A 20,663-nucleotide genomic window follows, 5' to 3' on the forward strand; every position below is an offset into this window, starting at 1 on the left:
AGGAGTGAGGCTGGGGAACTTCTCCCAGAGCCAGTCAGAGGGGACGGCTGCTGGGAAGCCAATCAGAGCGTCCGAGCCTGCAGCCCCTCTGCAGTAGTTGTGCCAGAGCGCCCTGTGTAGAGGGACGGCGAGCGGGCAGCGGGGCTGTGCTGCCAGAAGCTATCGCACGCGCTCCGCGTCCTCCTCTCGCGACCCCCCGTCGGTCCCCACGCCGTGGTGCCCCAGCTGTCCCCGCAGCCCCGCGCCCCGCACCCGCAGGCTCACCGCCGCCCCCTGGCAGTGCAGTTGGCCTGGCCTCGCCCCGCCCCGCCCGGTCCCTCCTCGCCCCGCCCCGCCCCGGCCGGCCCCGCCCCGCCTGCGCCGCCAAGGGTTCCCGCCCTCGCCCCGCGCCCAGGTAGCTGCGAGGAAACTTTTGCAGCTGCAGGGTAGCGCGGCACGTCTCCCGCTCCTCCTCCGGCCACATCTTGCCAGGCTTGCCGCGTCCTGGGACTGCTCTCGTCCCCGCCGCCACTCTCCCGCGCTCCCCTCGCTCCCCGCCCAGCAGGATGGCAGGGACCGTGCGCACCGCGTGCTTGGTGCTGGCGATGCTGCTCAGCTTGGACTGCCCGGGACAGGCGCAGCCCCCGCCGCCGCCGCCGGACGCCACCTGTCACCAGGTCCGCTCCTTCTTCCAGAGACTTCAGCCGGGACTCAAGTGGGTGCCTGAAACCCCCGTGCCAGGTGAGGAGGAGTCCCTCGCGCGTTCCCCGCGCCCAGCGGAGAGCCCAGGGGCGCGTGGTGCGGTACCCCGAGCACTCTAGCTCCGCCGGGCCGCGGAGGTCTCGCGCCCTGCCTCTAGGCACCTGGGAGTGGTTGCTGTGCCCGGGGCCAACCAGGTCTCCTGAGGGAAGGGAGGAGGGCATGTGTCCCCCGGGCTCGCTCTGCTGTCCCGGAAGGTGCGAGTGGGAGGATCGGCGGGGATGGCCTGCTCTGGAGCTCCCATTTTGGGGGGAGGGCGGGAAGGTGGGAGCTTGCTCCCCAGGCCTCGGCGAAGTGGCGCCCCACATCCGAGCTGGTGCTTGGGAATTTGCCACCCTCGCTCGCACGTACGTGCTGGAATTTCAGCCTTAGCGGGACCGCGGCTCCACCATTCTTTCCCAAACCTGCCCCCACGCTCTCGTTCCTGCAGCTTGGGTTCCCGAGCTCGCGGGCCCAAGTGCAGGCAAAGTTGAGGACAGATCTCCGAATCCGCAGTGGCAGGTAAAGACACACAGAGGGAAACTTTTGAGGAGGAGGGTCCCCCAAATGAGGACTGAGTCTTCTCCTTCAAAACAGCGACCCTTCGCTAGATTAGCAAAATCACATCAAAAACGGTGCTGCTGGCCCAGGGTGCAGGAGCCCAAAGATGATATAACTCCTCCCCCTCTCAAATTCATCTGCCTTTTTGACAGGCTGGACCCTGAAAGGGAGATGATTTTAGGTGGAGGAAAGTTTCTAAACGCCTGCCTTTTGTTCTGCACTATCAGATCGTGTTGTAAGGGCATATTTTAACCTTAGCTGAGGGCTGCCGCTGTCAACAGATGAATATTAATGGCCTTGTGTGATTGACTGTCCCGCGGTTGGACTCCTAAAAGCCTGCCATAGAATCCCATCGGGACAAGTTGCTACACAGACGATACGGGCCAAATGAGTCAGTTTCAAACAGGTTAATTTATCAGAGGTGCGCTCTGAAGAAAGGGCCGGTTGTATTCACAAACCATAAGATATTTGTGGCCTCCAGGGTCTCTTGGTCTCTTCCCGACCCATGCATGTCCCGCGCTTCCAAGGGCTCCGGGAACAGCCCTCGCCCAAACTTGGCTCTCAACAAGTCAGGAAGGCGGGCCTGATGTTTGGACCAAGTTGTGAATGCTATGCGCGCCCTGTGGGCGCTGCCAGCGAGCGTTCACTAGCGGGAGGTTACCTAGGCAGCCAGCGCGCCCTCAGCCTTTTCTTTAGGTGGATAAAAAGAGCAGAGCAAGCCTGCTGTTTAGTTGCAAAGGTAATTGGTCACCCTTTTTGTTGACTGAAATGCATTTGCACATATTTTAAATATTGCTTTGCAGGACTTCCCTCTAAGGAAGGGTAGAACTACCTCTTCCACTGTTAAGTGTTAATAACATACCACGTGGGCGTGTGCAGGAGCTGTAAGGGGCAACCTATGAATCAGTTCCACAGAGCTGAAACAACAGGCGAATCTCTCTCCCCCTCGAAGTGCCATGGTAATTAGATTGCTCAAGCCAGAGAACATGCTTTTGTTGATAATGTAAAAATTGGTCTTCGCAGGGGGAGCCCCCACAAGATGAATGGGTCCAGGGCTGGGGTTGGGGCCACTTTTGGCTGATTTGAAACAAGGGAGTAAAGGTTGTGCTTAAAAGAAGAAAAAGGCCAGAGGGAATGCAGATACTGATTAAGCAACCCCTTCTACACACACTCCTGCCCATGCTCCTCCTCTCTCCCCCTCCCCCAGCTCTCTGGCTGCCTGCCTCTTTGCAGCATCTGTATAAAAGTATTGGGAGGGCCCACACACTGTGTGTATGAGATTTGGCCTGCGCTCCCTCCTTTCCAGCTCCCTTACTCCAGGCCTAAGGACGGCCATACTATAGAGAACAGGGACTGGTAATGGAAATTTATCATTTTCCACTAGTATTTCCCAAAGTCCATAGGAAAAATCACTTTCCAAGGGTCTTTACCATATAAACCCAACATTCTCTACTTCATTTCTATTTAACAAACATATGCAGTGTTGAGCACCTTCTACATGGCAGGCACTGTTCTGACTTGCCCTGGAGCAAAGCCAAACTTCAAATATGGTGATACCCATACAGCTACCATATATCCTGGATTTACTGGGGCAGTGCATATTTCCAGTGCTCTGTCCTGGCTTGAGACCATGTGTCCTGAATTTTAGTTCGGCAAATATGGTCACTGCAGACATGGAAAACATGGTGAAAATCCTAATGTCCATGGTGTGGAAAGGGCTCATCAGTATTTCAGAGAAGAGACAATAATGGCAGACTAAATACAATGGCAAGTGCATAATTTCAAAGTGAATAAATGTATAATTTGCTGCTGTCATTCAGTGGTTGGAAACTGAAAGAGAGCTGCAAATTATTTGATAGTTACGAATCATGATGACCGTTTGACATTTTTTCCCATCTATTTTTTAAGCTATGTTCAGTTTCTCCACTCCACTGTATTAACTGCATTAAAGCTTTCTTTGTCCCAGATAAAATGAGATTTGGTCACAGGAAAGAGAAATCCTTAAGAATGTCCTGTCTCACTTAGGGGGAGCATTTGGGATTGACTGCTAACTTCGGCCATTAGCAGAATTGGGTTAGAGTGGATAAGGTACATTTCTTATGCTAATATGGATGAGACTAAATGGCATTTGAAATCAGCAGCCTAAAAAATAAATCGCTAGTGCTGAAGGACTATACTAGACTTCCACAAAGCTGATCTAAGGCCTTACAATTTCATGTTCCCATTTCTTTTAGAGTGTTCAAAGGCACAGGATAGCAATTCTAAATAGCATGTCCCCCAAATCCATAGATCTTTTCATACCCCAGTCTTTTTTTTTTCTTTTTAAGGATTTGTAACTTGGAAAGCACCACAGATGGAAACCAGGCACGCAGAGTTAGCATTTGGCAGAAAAATCCATATAACTGACTTTCAGTGCAGCTCTTTTGCCCTTATTTAATTTAGAAAAATTCAGAAAAAAGCCCATGAGCTCATAAGTCTAGATGTTTATTTTGTTTTGCTTAACCTACCCACAGGCGCAATCAAGAATGGATACAATTTTAGGCAAGGAAAGTGAGCTAGTAATCAGACAATGATGTTTCCAATTGTCTCAAGGGAATGTTACAGAAGTCTGAAAAAAAATTCCTCTAAACAAAAATCAAGTGTAATTCACTTTATGAATGCCATACACCACTTTTGTGGAGGGGGGAAGAAGGGGAGGGATGGGAATGAGAAAATCAAACAAATTGTGGTAGTGTTGCAACTCCCCAAAGATTGAGGAATCTTGCCTTAGAGGGCCTTGGAAAGTGCAAGAACCAATCCAAAAAGCCAAATGCCCGTATGGGTAAAAGGCAGCCTTGAAGAGCCAAAATCGACTTGGAGTTTCTCAAAGTAGATGAAACAACGTAAAAATAAAAAGCAGCGTTCTTGCAACAAAGAGAGGTTTTGGTATTTGTGTGTATGTGTGTGAGTGAGTGTGTTTTGTCAGAACTAGCAACTGTATCTGGGTTGCCAGCTGTGGTTCCCTAATTATTAATAGTTTCAAGCAGTTAGCGGCCCTAGTGTCAGGCAAGAGTATAAGAAGTGAGATGTTGAGAGGATTTTCCCTCTGAGATTGCACTAGGCATTTGGGTGAGCAGGTGATTTGTTAAAACTGAAAAACTTGTATTATTGTGTGTTAACTTGGAACAATTTAGAGAATTCTTTCAAAGGTGGTCTGAATAGATTAATTACGTTAATCCTGCTGATTGGTACTGAGATATGCTTAGAGGGGCGCCTCAGTCTGATTGAAGGAGATGGCTGATGATCCGTGGAGCACCTTGGCCTGAATGGAGTTTAAGACTGCCCGATCCTTGGCAGGCTCTGTGTTAGGTGCTGGGGGTGCCGAGAGGAGTAAGACACAGTCCCTTTTGTCAAGGCGCTCACAATCTAGTGGGGGAGCATACAAGTAAACAGGCTTCTAAGGAAAGTTGTAGGATTAAATAGGGTGAAAAGGGCTAGAAAATACCTCCAGGAAATTGGCTGAAACGGTCACAATAGCCAGCCTGGGCAAGGGTAAAGAACTGAAGAGATGAAGTGGGAGATAGGGAGAAATCTCTTAATAGAGCCGCCATCTTAAAAAGAGTTTTCTTAATTCTTGGAGCAAATTCCGTTTGTACGCATTAGGAAATACAGGCATAAGAAGATTTTAATGGATGCTAGATGCCCCAGATGGTGTCAGTTTTGCAATGTGGTTTTTTTCTGATGGGCTGGTAGGTTGTATCCAATATTTTGATGCAATATTTTTGAGCATTCTGTTACTTCCATCTTTAGAGTTGTAATGTTTGCTGTTCATTGTAGCCTAGAGAAACGCTGCTTATTACCAACCTGGGAAAAAAGAGGCCTGGATTTGTCTGCTATGAGATAAGACAGAAAATACATTTTCTCCTTAAATGGCAGCTATCAATGACCACACCAACTTTAGTGTTAGATGAATATATAAAAACATGGGTCTTAAGGGGTATCTTATTACTCATTTCTAAGAAAATTGAAGATAATCACTTGTAACTTGTGCACACGATACATCATTTGGAAAGAATTTCACTGGGGATCATATTGCTCAACTGAAAAGTTCTGGCATGCTGAATTTGTACATTTTTGTGAATGCTTCCTTTTACTCTGATCTCGAGCTTTTTTCTGCATATGGTTGTTTGTATGTTTTAGATTATAAGCTTCTTAAAGGGAAACCACTGCATTTGACGCAGTGTTGAGCACAATGCTAAGAGTACCAGGAACATTTAGTAAATAATTGATGATAGAATTTCTAGATCATTCTGTATCCTCTATGAACTCTTAAATACTTTCTTAAACTATATGTCACCTTATTTTAAAAACCTAAGTCCAAATTTTTATAGCATGTTATTGGAGTATGTGGACAAATTTTTCAGGCAATGTCTATTTTGACTGGAGACTGATTCAGGCTTACTTCTGTTAGCTGGCAACTCTTACCATCAGGCAGGGCTTATTAATGTTGAGTACCAAAGAACAAATTGAAATTAGCAACAACTGTTATGACTGTCTTAGTATCATTAAAGGGCAACAATTATTATAGCACATAAATTGTAAGACATCTCTTAAATCAAACTCTCTTTGATTTAATGTCAGCTAGACCTTTCTTGCTAAAGTTGACATTACCATATTTGGGAGTTGAGCTATAACACATGCTCGGACCTGTTGAAGTACCTCACAGGTTTCTGTAACCTGGGATCAGAATTTGTGCACAGGCTCAATTCAAGAAACCATACCAGGAGCCAACATCTATTCAGCCCTAGCCAAACTTGTAATTGGGTTTGATGTTTTTGGTAATCTAGGGTCTAATGGAAAGTGTGGGCAGAACCTTCCCCCAATCATCTGCTCATATTTAGCAAATTGTCAGGCTTGAAATAAGATCCCCAGCACTCCATTATGAAATGGGCATCAGAAAATTGAATCCAAGTCATGGGCCCCTGATTGGCTTTAGAGACAGCATAAAGTAATGGGAATTTACCTTTTGAGATATAATGACAGGGAGAATGTGATGCAGAAAGCAAGGTGAAGATGGGCATATCAGCAGAGAAAATGTGTGTTTTGAAATGCTGTGTGTGAGGGGAAAATGCTCACTGGAACATTATAGTCTTACTTGACTGCCTTGTTGAATACACAAAGTAAAGATTTAGTTCTGGTTTTCAAAGTAGGCCAATTAAAGATCAATTATCCAAGTGCTAATTATTAGAAATACTTGTTTGCCATTTTTAAACAAAAATGAATCCAGACTGATTAACAAGGAAGGCATATTTTCACTTTTGCCTCTCTTTGTGTGTAGCTGGATAAAGCCTTGTTTGACAGCTTGTATTTTTTCCTATGAGTAAAAAGGAGTCAATGTTAGGACCAAAATGCATTGCTAGTGTTCCAAACAGTTAATTATTTCTAGTAGCTGAAATTGTATTTATATTCTAGATTAGTAAATCTACTAAACTCTTTGAAGTATATTTAATAGGCTTATATTGCTAAATAATTGATAGGAAGTGAGATAAAATACAAGTGAAAGTGGAAATAAGAAGGGACAGGGATGTCAGAACCATTATAAACGGAACCTCCATCCATTGTATTCCATCCATCCACCTGAAAGTTGAAAGATGATTTTGAGAATATTCTTTATTTTTCAAAATTTCCACAACGAAACATGCATTTATTTCTTATACATCCAGAATAAGGCAAACTTTTAGAGTAGAATTTTATTTGGCCTTTTTGAGTCTGCCTTTTAAAAATAAGTTTATTACTGGAAAATTAGAAATCCTGATTATGGCATCTTTAGGATACATGTACATAATTACCTCTCCCTATTGGACTGTGATCTCGAATTTAAGGGCTGTATCGTATCTTTGTATCCCCAGTGCCTAGCCCATGGTGCATGGTACAAATAATAGGTACTCAATAAATAGACTAAATGAATAAATGGAATTAGAAATGTGTTATGAATGTAAAATTTCCATAAAACCAACATTTAAGTAGTTGATTCATTTTTTACTTAACATCCTAATGTTTCTGAAAAAGTAACTACTTTTTCAGGTCAAAAATCCAGTTGTATATAAGTAAGTGATAAAGGACTTCAGTTTAGTTCATTGGCTGCACTGTAACTCCCTAGAAAAAGTAGACTAGCCATATCTTACAAGAGGTAAGTATTATGTGCTTGTTTACAAGGCTACTCTAATTAGTTTAAAGATAAATTAAATATATCTACATATACATAAATGCATATATTTATCTTCACTTTATAGATCTGTGGTGTTTAGGTTTATGAAAATAATGCAACTTGGTGTCAGTTACAGAAACATACACTGAATGTATGTAAATTTTTCCTTAGTGTTTGGTGTTTCTTACCTATAACTTCAAGTTTTCTAAGTGTACATTTAAAAGGACATAATCCAAAGTGGATTTTCAGCCATGGAAATTTTATTGGAGTAGGATAAAGGGCCTCATGAGAGTTCTCTTAATTTCTGTATGCATTAGGGCAAACTTTAAAAGTCAACTGAGAAAACTCAGTTAGTGGGCTAAGATGACCCATTGGAATGTTTTTCAGATAGATGATCAAGTAGGAAACAGGGTAAAAAAGAAAGGGATGATGTTCATTTGAAAATCATATCAGAATTCTATTTGCATAGTTTGCTCCTTAGGTATAGTTCTGCTCCCCCTCTCCCAAACCGTGCATATGGGTACTTATAGTATGGATCATCAAATCCTGGGATCCTCCATTGCTCTTTGTCAAATTTTGGTTTGGATGATTGAAGCTGAGGTAAACCTGGTGAAGAGAGAGAGTGACAGATATAGGAAGGAGATTAAAAGACTTCACTCTGGTGTATTTCAGAAAGTTAACCGGCACATAATAGACTTCAAGGATTGGAAAATATTTGAATATGGAAATTTGTGCCGAGGTGATACAAAGATATGACCCAATTGTATCTGGTTCCCAGAAATACTTCATCTGTGCTTCTTACTTAATATCCATGTTTTTTGAAGTACAGAGCTTACTCATAGCCTCTATCAGACCCTATGCTTGTTAAATGTAGGAGCCATGTTTGATTCATCACGATATCCTCTAGAGTGGTGAGTAGAGTGCCTTATACAGAATTATTAATGAAGTTTGGAATGAATGTAAGAATAAACACCTAAAGACATAGTCTAGAGGACTTGATCACTGTAGAATGAGATCCTAGGATGGCATTTACCTGGAGAATAACTGATTCTCTGAATGCATCGTTGTCTAAGTTGATCTGCAGCAGAGACTGAGGAACGCGTGGTAAAGTGGAAGCTTATTTTTCTCTCTTCTGTGTGACCTTGGGAGCCTTGTTGGACTTTTTTAAAAACTAAAGTTTAAGGAGGAAATGACAAGTAGAGATTTTTAGCTACAGCTTCATCTAAATGTGGTGTTTGGATACGTTTTATATATTTATATTCATAGATTATATATGTATAAATATTTCTATTATTTTGATAGCAACAATTAATAATTATGTGCTATTTAAACAGTTTGAAAGTTGTTAATTGTTACTTTAAGCAGTGGGTGGTCTTTAACAATCATACCTTACATTTGTGTCCTGAAAGCCTTGCTTTCATATATCTTAGGTACAAACAATGTAGCTACTCATAAAGTGTCTGCAGTTTCTGAGTTCCGACCTGCTTGGTTGTAACACACACACACACACACACATTTGTACACTCATGCATACGCACATGCGATATCCCCACATCTGTATACCCTTCATAATCTAGAGAATAAGCTTATCTTACACTGGGAAGAGCTGGGGGTTACAGCTTTTCAGAGCTCAAGTAAACCATTTTCAGTTGGATTGGCCCCAAATGTTGCAGAGCTAATTGTCACTAATGTCATAGAGCTACTGCTCATTTATCAAGTTCAATCATTTCCCTAAATACAGAGATATGGTCCTCGTTGAAGTTGTGATGGTCAACCCATACTGTGAATTTGGCTCATTATGGAGAATTACTGGTAGCATTGGCTACATTGCACGTTGAGCTCTGTAGAAATGAGAATGTGATCCAAGAGGCAGTTTCCAGGTTAGGTTTCATGGTCTGATTGTATTGGGTACCACATTTAACTGTTTTGGAAAACAGATGGGAATTCTCAGAAAAGAAACCTACTAATAATGAACTTTGTATGCTACCTCCGCATAAATATTTAAAAGTTTTTCATTCATTTTTTTACTTCAACCAACATTTACTGAGCACTGATTCTATGCCAGGTACTGCACTAGGAGCTAATGAATTAGATAAAATCACTGCCTAGGGAGGGAGCCAGATAAGGAACACTATGGATGTCAGGGCAGCAGGATGAGAGCTGCCATAAAGCTGGGACACCCTGTGGGGTCTGGGGACTGTTGACCTATTGAGGAGGGGTGCCTAGTTGCTTAAGTGGGCTGTTGTGTAAGGTATGTGCAAAGGTACAGAGTTAAGAGATAAAATGATATATTTGTTGGACTGGAAAATTTGGATTGGTTGGAGGACAGATGTGGGGAAAATGGAGGAAAGATGAACTAGAGAAGTAAGCAGGAAATTCTGAGGAGTTTCCTTGGGCTATATCCAAGGATGATGAGGATCCATGAAAACATTTAAAGAAGAGAAAATGTCACTCAGTATAGAGCATGACTGGAGAGTGAGTGGTAGCAGGGGTTTTAATAATGCAGGTGAAAAGGTGGGCTGTACATGGAACAAAAGATAAAGTTGAGAGAATAGAGACAGTAGAGTAGAAATGACTTGGTGACTGGATGTGAGGACAGAAGGGGGAGAGTATAGAACTAGTTTTTTCTGGGTGGTGGGACTGGCACATAATAGGTGCTCAGTGTATATTTGTTGAGTGGATGAATGAAACGTAGGAAGAACATATTTTTAAGGGATGAAATAACGAATTTAGTTTTGAGCTGGTTGAGTTTGAGGGGTCCTTTGATCATTGAAGCAGAAATGACTGCTAGGTAGTTGAAGCTGTGTTTTAGATCATGGAAGAGAGAGAAATCAGGGCTATAGATACACGCATGGACATTATCGGCATATAGATGGTAATTGAAACTCAGGGAATAGATGAGATCACTGGGAAAGAGTGTATATATATTCTTCTGGAGTTCAGGAGAAGCATAATTGGGAATCATCAGTATATAGGCTCAAGTTGGAAGTCATGGGTGTGGATGATATTTTCCAGGGTTTTGCATATGACATGTCTTAAGATGTATTTTGCCAACATCTGGTAATTTTTTTAAAAACTGCCAAAGACTTCAAGAGCTCTCTTGATTAAGAGAAAGTATGAGTATATGTTGTCATGGTCCAAGACATTGCAAATAAGATAATGTACCACCAAACACACACACACACACACACACACACACACACAGTGTGTGTGTGTGAGAGAGAGAGAGAGAGAGAGAGAGAGAGAGATTTCTATGTAGAGAAGTACATTAGAATAAAGGGATTTCTATGATTTTTGATAGCAATAATTAATAATTATGTGTGTTATTTAAACTGTTTGAAAGTTGTTGTTACTCTTAGCAGTGGGTGGTCTTTCACAATCATACTTACATTTGTGTCATGAAAGCCTTGCTTTCACATATCTTACATACAAACAATGCAGCCACTCATAAAGTGTCTACAAGTTCTGAGTTCCACCAACCTGCCTGGTTCCAACATGGAGGTCCCTCTGGTCCCCCCCCTCGCCCCCCAGCACTCGCCCACTCTGGCGAATGAAAGCAGTAACAGTGTGTAGCTTTTGGAGCTCTGGTCTCTATTTCACTTCAGACTGGGCCCTGCTGGCTAGTCTCTGAAACATGTGGTTCCAAGCAAATACTAGGAATACTTGTGTAATTGGGCTGATCTTTTCTTGAGTGTCTATGGAGATATAATGTATTTTTGGTTGGCAAGGGGAGAGGGTTGTATAATTGTCTGTTTCTCTGGCATGAATGGTTTCTTATTGTCCCTGTTGTTTAAGAGGTTGCCTTCATCAGGGTTTCTACTGTCATTCAATGTAAGCTTGAAACTTCTTGTTCTCCAGATTTTTTGAGGTCACTTTCACGTTGATGGAATAGTTTGGAAGGGCCAAAAAGGAAAATCATAGAAACTACCATTTACTGAGTGCCTACTATATGCCAATTGTTTTATATTTAATCTCTCATTTAATCTACCCAGCAAACCTGAAATGTAGGTAGGTGGTGTTATCTCCATTTTATAGATGAAAGGTTTACTTTCCAAAGGTTGAGTAAGTGGTGGAGCCAGGATTTGCCTCCAGATGTGTCTCACTCCATAGTTTAGCTTATGCTATTTCCAGTATACCCATTGGATTATGAGGGGAGGAAATATGGTCTGGATACAAAGTATTTGACTTAAATTCCCACATTCCTTTGACTTTTGTGACATTCTTTACTGTGGGTTCCCCTCCTCCTGTAAAGCTGGTTCTGTCTTTGCTTGTTTGCCCTCTTCCACCCACCTGTTATTAGATGAAAGCGTTTCAGTAGCGCTTGTCCTTTGCCCTTTCCGTTCTCTATCTGTTCATTCCCACACCCATTCCCATGACTTCACTATCTTCGCTGTTTGAAAGACTCCTATATCTCCTTCCAACATGACCTCTTCCTTGCTTTCCAGTTCACTGTTTCCCAGTTGCCTGCTGGTTATCTCCATCCAGAAGTCCTGCCAGTGCTTCAGTTTCAATAGAGTAAAAAATTAATGCATTATTTTCTTTTCCTATTTGCACAAACCTGCCTCTCTCCAACATTCTATATTTCTGGTAATAGCATCTCTGTCTGGTACCCAGACTTGAAACCTTGAAGTCATCCTTGACTTCTCTTTTTGCACATCTCATACTCAGATTAAATGGTTATGTCCTGTGAGTCTGCCTCGATCATGTCTCTCACTGTTACCCCTGTGGCATGTGTGCCCTCTACTTAAGCATAACAGGCTGTTAAATCATTACTGAAAGGACCCTGTAGTTGTCTGACTCCAAGCCTTTGCCTATAGGCTACCTGATTGTTGTCCCATCTTTCAAGGTGTCAGTGCAGTGCCATCTTCTTCATGAATCACTTCATGATTCCCCATGACTAGATGTGATCATTTCCCCCTTTGAACCCTGCTATCACTGTACTTCTACCGCCTTGGTTCTTGCTTGTTCTTGTAATTATTTATGTACTTGACTTTTTTCTTCTTACTAGAGCCTCGCTCCTTAAAGTGTGGCCCTGGACCAGCAGCATCAGCATCACCTGGGAGCTTGTAAGAAATTCAGAATCTCAGGCCCCATCTCAGACCTACTGAATCAGAATTCGTATTTTCAAACAAGAGCCCAGGTGATTTGTGTGCATGTTAAAGTTTGAAAAGGGCTGCTTCCAAGTGTAAGCTCCTTGAGGGTAAGAACTTTGCAGTACTTAGAGAGGGTCTTGCACATAATAGATAGATCAATGTTCTTTTGATTTCTCGGGTTTGTGCTATGCTTCAGCTATTCATTCATTGATATGGCCTGAGAGATCTATATGGAAGAAATGTACGGGGGAGTGAGGGAGGAAGGGTGGGAAGAGGAAGGAGAGAGGGAGATTCAGAGAGTTGAGGGGAGCAGGGGAGAGAAAGTATGAGAATAAGAATGTGACAATGAATAGGCTAGAGAGAGCCTACAAGATCTCTGCTGGGTGGCTAATAACTTTGGGACTAGTTTGGAAAACAGTCTTTTTTCCGTCCCCCCCTCCCCACCATTGGTAGAACCTCTAGTTTAGTCTTTGGCTTAATTGAATGTGGCTAGAGGTAAATATCTTCTGAGATCATTTTGTCCTTACCCTAGGGACCTAATGGTTTCCCATTTTCTCTTTTGCTGGCATTCTGGGGTATTGTTCTCTGGCCATCCTCAGAAGTAGCAGTGGAAATTTGAAGAGTTTTAAAGAGCCATGGAAGAATTGTGCTCACTGCTTCAAATAGCCCCTTCTGTTTTCAGAAAGAGATTTTCTGCTTTGCTTTCAAACTTCAAAGTTTATTTCTGAAATAAAGGTTTATTCCCCTCATGGAATTCTGAAGGTTTTGATACAAGTGTTAATTTCTAAAACCTAAGTCGTTTCTTGCCTTTAAACTTCAGTGCTATGGGTCAATTTAATAACGGTGCCTGAAGGTACTTTTGGCCTTCAAAAGCTATCAGATTGCCTTTTCTTTGTTCTTTGAGAGAGTAAGGTTGCCTCATTCACAAAGCCTGAACGTGATGTTGGAACCAGCAGTTATTCAATCACTTAGTCTTCCTTTGCCCACCTCTTGACAATATCCAGTTTTATTTTCAAGTTAGGTCCTAATGAAAATGAGACATATTATCAACTAACAAATCTAGGTAAAGGTCCCTAAAAGCTCATCAACATTTTATAGAGTAGTAATAAGTAACCCAAGTTGCTGTGACACCCATAGCTAAGGGAAACAGTGGGTGCTCTGCACATTCATCACAGCCCTTCTGGGGCTCAGTATACTTCCAAAGCTACTGAAGGCCCTCCCTTCATCCCCTGTTTCACTGCTCCCCACATGTTCCCTTTTCACCTTCCTCCTTTTCACCCTCACACTCTCTCTCAACTGGTTATAATTTAGAACAGAAGGTGTTTTATGGTTTGTTATATTTATTGGATGGTTTTGTGTTTCTTGTTCTCTAAAAAAAAATTGATGAGTAGAATGTTTTATATTTTCCTCCGTATTTTAGTTTTAAGTTGTTTCCTTTTCCTGTAGCTCCTGATTTCCTTCTCTCCTCTCTTCCCTCATGTTCCTCTGCCTACTCCACATCCGCCTACCCTGGGTGATTCTGGAGAGAAAACAGGCTTTCCATTTCTGCCCACATATTTGGTTTGGGTACCTGGTTACTTCTCTTGGGATATTGCGAAATTCGATTCCTTAGTTAGTATGGAGATGAAGAGCTCTAAAATACGCACCCATGAATTTACATTCCACTTGCTAAGAATTCTGAGTATTTAAAAGGCTTTTTGTACAGATAGGACAAGGTTAAATATATCTGACTTGTACCTCAGATCATTGCTATGTAGTGGGCATTCTCTCTCACTTTGCCATAATTCTCAATGAATGCAAATGGCATCTTTGTGCTTAGAAATCTATTTTCTTATACTGAATGCCTTTTCCTTTTTCTGCAGATACGGGAGCCCCTTTAAAACTCTGGTAGTGTGGGGTAGAACTGACACCTACCTTGTAGGCTAACCAAATTGTAGCCTGCTTTTCCCTGATGAAGTTATCACATTTCAGGGACATTGTTTCACTTGCAGGATTTTATTGTCCTAGTTTCAAATTTGGCTTCAGGTTAGAGAATGTATTCCAGTTAGACTATTCTTTGGTATTTTTTCTTTGTCTTCACGCTTATGGGGATCTTTTGTTTGTGCTGTATCTATTATCTCTTACAAGCTTGGCCAAGGTTGTTAGGTTATGCACTTACGTATAAATATTTAACAAGATAAGTTAGACAAAATGTGCTTGGAGATACTTCAGCCCTTCTCCCCACCCCCACCGCTGCCCCAGCTCGGTTTTTGTGCAGAGTCACAGATGGCTGCTATATCTCAAATGTTTAGATTTGGAGGGCATTCCTTTGCACTTTGCTTGATGGACACAATGAAATGGGAGCTTTTGAGTCAATCTTGATTACCAAAATGGTAGCACCCAGTAACAGATAATATTAGGCTCCTCTTCCTATTTTTTTTTTCTAGCTGGTTATCCCAACTCCCTAAAGCTAGAGAGTTTTAGGTATGAGATTTGTGTTTTTTAAGAAAATATTTTGGATAAAGACTAATGTTCTCAAGTCAGGAATAACAATTAGTACCATTCATTAATCAGGGGCATGTTTTGACTTTGAGTCCTGGCTAGGAAATATAAACTGTGAAAGTCACACATATATATGAGCCTCAGGCAAATTTATGACTTGTCAGCCTTTTAAGGTTAAATTCTTAACCCCAAATTGGGGCTGGCTTTATATGTGGATTCCGGCACATTCCTTTGGGCCACTGAACACCCCCCATCCCTAGTCCTTTGCTTAACAGCAGCTAATGGCCTAATGAGCAAGAAGGATTTCTGCCTCTTATCAGCTGCCGAAACAGCAACAGGAAGGCTGATATACAGAGTATAGGTCAAAACCTGAGTTCTTGAACCAAAAAACTACAAGGTCAGTTTAAAACTCTGGATATGTGCTATCTCTATAGTCATCAATACCTGTAAGTGAAGGAGTTAGACACTTGAGTTCAAACAAATAGTAATAGTTGTCAAAAGTATCAACAGTCGAATTAATTTTGCTAATAGTTCTTTCAGTCTTTGTTTAGTTCTTCTATAAATAGCCTTCATATAGTCTTTAATGAGCTTTTAGTTTGCGCCTGGAGGTCGTTGTGGTCATGCGGGAGTATTTGATTGTCAGATGGTGATGATGGTGGAGGCAATGATATTCATATTTTGGCCCAGATTTTGGAAGAGGCTGCCAAGTAAAGGTAAATAGATATCTTTTGCTACTTTTACTTCTTTTTAAACTGAGGTTTTGAATAAATATGCACTGAACTTGCCACGAGTCAGAGAAACCTTTGTGCCTCCTCAGACCTTTTTAAGGAGGGTCATTGCCTATTTTTTAGATCTACTTGGAATCCAGGCTCAGACTTACATAGAATAAATATTTTAGGGTGTTCAGTGCCCATCATAATGAAAGCCCCTTGACTTTCATCTTCTGTATTTGCATTTTTTTTCAGAGACAATAATGGAAACATTTTTTTGTCAGATTCTGTTCTGTTATTGAAAACCCTATTTACATAAACAGGCATTGTTGTGGCTTAGGGAAGAATGTGGGGTCCCATTCTTTAACTCCTTGTATATCTTTGCTAAAGCTTGTCTAAATAGAAGTAATGACACTTTAGTCTAAGCAGCTTTCCTCATGTAGGTAAGCAGTGCGGTTTGAAATTTCAGTTTAGTAGATAATTGAGTCTCTTTTTCTTAATTATTTCAGGCATGCAGGTTGCTCTCTTGACAGTAAAGACCCTAAAAATCTATCAATCTCCTCAGGCATCCATTTGGTAATAAAATCCAGTGCATTTTCATGGGTTAATTTTCATGACAATGTGAGTCCCCGCCCCAGTCCCACCCTTGTAGAAAGTCTGCTATCTTTTAGGGCCTTCATCTCCTCACATTTGGAAAAGCACATTTTAAAAAAAATATAAGGATGTTGCTGGAATTCCTGGATCTAGAGGAAATTTAAATATATTCAGATTCATGCTCATTATACAACTCTCATTTAAAGTTTTTAATAGCCTTGTCATATTTCTCAGAAAATCATCTGCCTGACTTTGCCAGACTTGGTTTTCTGCCCTGAATGAAAAACTGAAGATCACCAAAAGTAGAGCCTAACTATCCCCTATTCTATCCTTTTTCTAAAAGAAAGAAAAATGAGAAAGAAAGAAAGAAAGAAAGAAAAAAAGAAAAATTCTTGGAGGTCATCTGGTGTATAGTGAGGTGGGAAAAAAACAAAAAACAACAACAAAAAGAAGCCTGGGCCACCTTCACATCTGCTAGTCATTCCCACTGCTGTGAGTTCAATTCAGAAGTTTTTATTGAGCACCTGTGGTGGGGGCGGTACTAATAATCGTTAACATTTATTGAGCCAGGCGCTGTGCTAAACCCTTTATGGGCAACATCCTATGTAATCGTCACAATAGCATTACCAGGTGGGTATTATTATTTCTCCCACTTTACAGATGAGAAAACTGAGGCTTACAGAAGTTTAGTGACTTTTCCAAAGTCAAATTATGAAATGAATTTAAACCCACTTAGTCTGGTTCCAGAGCCATGTTTCTAATTATTACTCTGTGATGGGCTTCGCATTTCTAGGAATTATGCCCAAAACCAGTCTTGAGAACCCAGTATGTGTGAGATGCTGGGGAGTTGGGGACTTGAGGTTAAATACTCCACTCTTCCTGCTCTTGGGGAGGCAGATATGTAGGACAGATGGGGACCCCGCTTGGCAGGGTCTCCTTATCTGTTGAGGGGAAGGAGGAGGTCATGGGAAGAGCAGTCGCTTGAACTTGTGGGAATGCTGCATCCTGAATACAGCTCAGCAGCCAGAGGTCATGGGCATTCAATTTTCCTGTTCAGTGGAGGTTATCTTCTACGAGTTGAACTGCCTCAGTGATTGCATCAACCTTTTCCATCACTGCCCCAGCTCACTGTAGTGTCGGCTACCTTGAACCCAGCACTTCTTAGACATGCATGGTCAGCACGGTTTGGGAGAATTGGCTCCATAATTCCCGTGTCAACATTTCTCCTTTATGTCAGTTTTCCCTTTTTTAAAAAAGTAAAAACTAAATGAGGCAGATATTTCTGAACCAAATGGCTGTGGTCTTGAGAGCTGGTATGTCATATAAGACTAGCAGCACATAGGGAGACCCTGAATCCAGGTTTCGTTCTTTCAGCTTGATCTGGAGCCCTCCTGGCATGGCCTCTTGGAGCCTACACTGGACTTTGGAGAGCTCTGTATTTGAATCACCCATGGCTTGACAGGAGAATGAAGTGACTATTAGCAATTTTTGAGTTTTTCAGTGAAATCATGGCAGTGGAAGGAAATCCCCAAATCACCTGTTTGGGTAATTTATTTTTGTTTTTCATAGCTCCTGAAGAAAGCAGGGAAGGAAAAAGTCATTACTGAGCATCGTTGAAAAGTCTTTTATGTGTTGCATTAATAACTTAGATTTTCTTCAATTTTAGGAAACATTTGGTTCAGGATAAAGTGAACTCACCAACGTGTGTGTGTGTGTGTGTGTGTGTTTGATACAACATTGTTTAGCTTCCAACCTCAGCTTACCGAAAAATCACGTGTCTCCAAGTTTCTTATAGTTGCTCTGTAATGGTTTGCTTGCCAACTCCCCTCCCATGCACTTTCTCCTTCATTAAATCTCTTCCACAGAAACGGGTTGCCACCAAGTCTAGACTTCAGTAGCATGCAGGAGGAGGGCCAATTACTGAGGATTTTGATTCATATTTCATGAGGGTGGGAGGAGGAGAAGGAAAATCTGTCCTTCTCAGTCCTTCAGATACTCAAGTTCTAACAGAACAGTATGTTGAAGATGTATAAAATTACTGGAGCATTTACACAGCTATTCCCCAAGATGGCATAAATGCCACAGCACTAGAGCATGTCAGTGTAGGATAGGAAAAGGGAAAAGATCAATAACTGCTTCTCACTCAGGGATCAAGAGTGACTGTTTGATTTTCTTTTGGTTGCATTTTGCTCAGGTGCAGTGTGTATGTTGTACTAACAAGGCAACTGACTCCCTTTTCTGCAGGTTCCTATCATAGGAAAAGGGAAAGATAAAATAGAGGGCACAGATTATTTACAGCGGCTGAGAATGTAATTACAAGGTGCAGTGGCTTGAAACTGAAATTTAGGTTAGCCATTAGGGCTGGGAAAAGCATCTTAATAGTGAGGGCAATTGGGCATCCAAAAGATTTGCCTGGGAGCTGGTTAAACAGTATCTCTGGAAGTGCTGAAGGCTAGGGCAGATGTAATGTGAAGAGAGACTCCTACAAATTTGGGGTTGGGCTGGAGGCCCAGACTGATAGGCATCTTCCATTGTCGCGCGGCTCTCTTTGTGATTATTTAATTCCTAATAGCTTGAAACAATTTTTTCCATGTATCCAAGTATGCCTAATTTGTTGAACATAACAGAACAAGTGAGCAGTGAGAATGAGGCATTTGGATTGTTTCAAGCACCCTTTTAACAGACTTTCTGGAATATGGGCCAAGGACTGAGGCAATAGTATTTTTCACTTCTGCAAGGCTTCTTCTTTCTTCTAATATGGGCCTATTGCTACTAAAGTAACATTTGGGCTCTGTCAATATGACTTTCACAAGGCTGACCCTAGATAAAATTTTGTTTTGATCCCTTTTATCTTTTTAAAAATCTTTCCTTTTTGACATTGTCCCTAGTCCCTATCCAGGTGTTCTGGATTATTATCCCTCCCCTCTTTCCTGTGCTGGAGGAATATCCGAAGTACACCCTTTAGCCTTGAGGTACTAGGGCATTACTCCAGAAGTGTTGCACTTTGAGACAACACCTGATGAAATTGCTCAAACAAAGTAGTAACTCACCCACGATGAAACATTTAGACATAACTAGGAAAATATTTATAGGTCGGGTAGAGGGAGAGTGTGAGTGTATTAGTTTCCTAGGGCTGCCATACAAATTACCTCAAATTTGGTGGCTTCACACAACTGAAATTATTACCTTACACTTCTAGAGTCCAGAAATGCAAAATCAAAGTGTCGGCAGGGCCACATTCCCTCTAAGGGCTCTAGGAAAGAATCCTTCTTTGCTTCTTCCAGCTTCAGGTGGCTCCAGGCCTTTCTTCATTTGTAGCTGCATCATTCTAATCTCTGCCCCTGTCTTCACAAGACTTTCTACTCTTCCTGAGTCTCTCCTCTGAGTCTTTTATAAGGACACTTGTGTCATGCGGGGTCTGTGGTCCCACTCACCGCATAAGAACACAGGATACGGCAAGGCCAAAAAAGAACACCAATGGAGCCATGAATGGGGGGTTCATACCACTATAGTCTTGCTGGCGGCTGGGTTGGAGACACAGGAAGCAGGCTGCACATGATGTGCAATCCTCCGTCCACTTCTGTGCCGACCAACCCACTAGCGTAGCCATGGTAGTTATATTAGTAGCTGATGGCTAATCGGTAATACCTGATGGCCAACTAGTTACAGCTGACGGCCATCTACTACCCAAGCCAGAACCTTTCCACGTGAGGCCAAGAGCCTGGAAACTGCTCTCTGGGACTCTGTCCCCACACTCCACCCTTCCAGGGTCTTGCCTCACAATCTACGTGACAAGTGTCTTCCACGAGGGGGCCCTGTGTCAGGAACCCAGCTCACGAGAAAAAGTTTCAGTCCAGTTCAAGTAATGTTATAGGGAGTGTCTCTTGATGTCCACCTACTTTCTGGGCACAGCCAGGGTTCTCAGGGTACCACCAGTCTTTCTGGGCACAGCCAGACTTCCTGGGCATAGCCAGGGTTCTCAGGGTACTGTGCTGGAACAATAACTAGTGGCTCACAGCCAAGGTGCTTACATATTCTCAATGGCGGCGGGTCAAGACACAGGAAGCAAACATCTGCCAGTTCTACTACATGGTGGTATATTCCCAAGCAAACAGTGAAGAGGTCCATCAATTCAGGGATGAAAGGCACTGCAGCGTGCACAGGTGGCATCACCTTATTTAACTCCTTATAGTCCACAGTCATTCGCCAGGTCCCATTTGGCTTCTTGACAGGCCATACTGGGGAGTTAAAGGGACTGTGCATTGGCCTCACAATATGTGCCTTCTCCAAATCCAATATTGTATGACCAATCTCATCCTG

General features: G+C 42.3%; 1 protein-coding gene across 1 annotated transcript in view; it reads left to right on the top strand.

The window, feature by feature from the left end:
• The first annotated feature begins 386 nt into the window (after positions 1-386).
• The window catches only part of GPC3 (glypican 3), a 441,123-nt gene continuing 420,846 nt past the window's right edge, over positions 387-20,663 (top strand). Inside the window, exon 1 of the mRNA XM_033119596.1 lies at positions 387-720. Coding sequence (XP_032975487.1) covers positions 546-720 — 175 coding nt within the window. The 5' untranslated portion in view covers positions 387-545. The remainder of the gene's footprint in view (positions 721-20,663) is intronic.

The sequence above is a fragment of the Rhinolophus ferrumequinum genome, chromosome X (genome assembly GCF_004115265.2).
Source record: "Rhinolophus ferrumequinum isolate MPI-CBG mRhiFer1 chromosome X, mRhiFer1_v1.p, whole genome shotgun sequence".
In the NCBI taxonomy this organism is placed as follows: Eukaryota; Metazoa; Chordata; class Mammalia; order Chiroptera; family Rhinolophidae; genus Rhinolophus; species Rhinolophus ferrumequinum.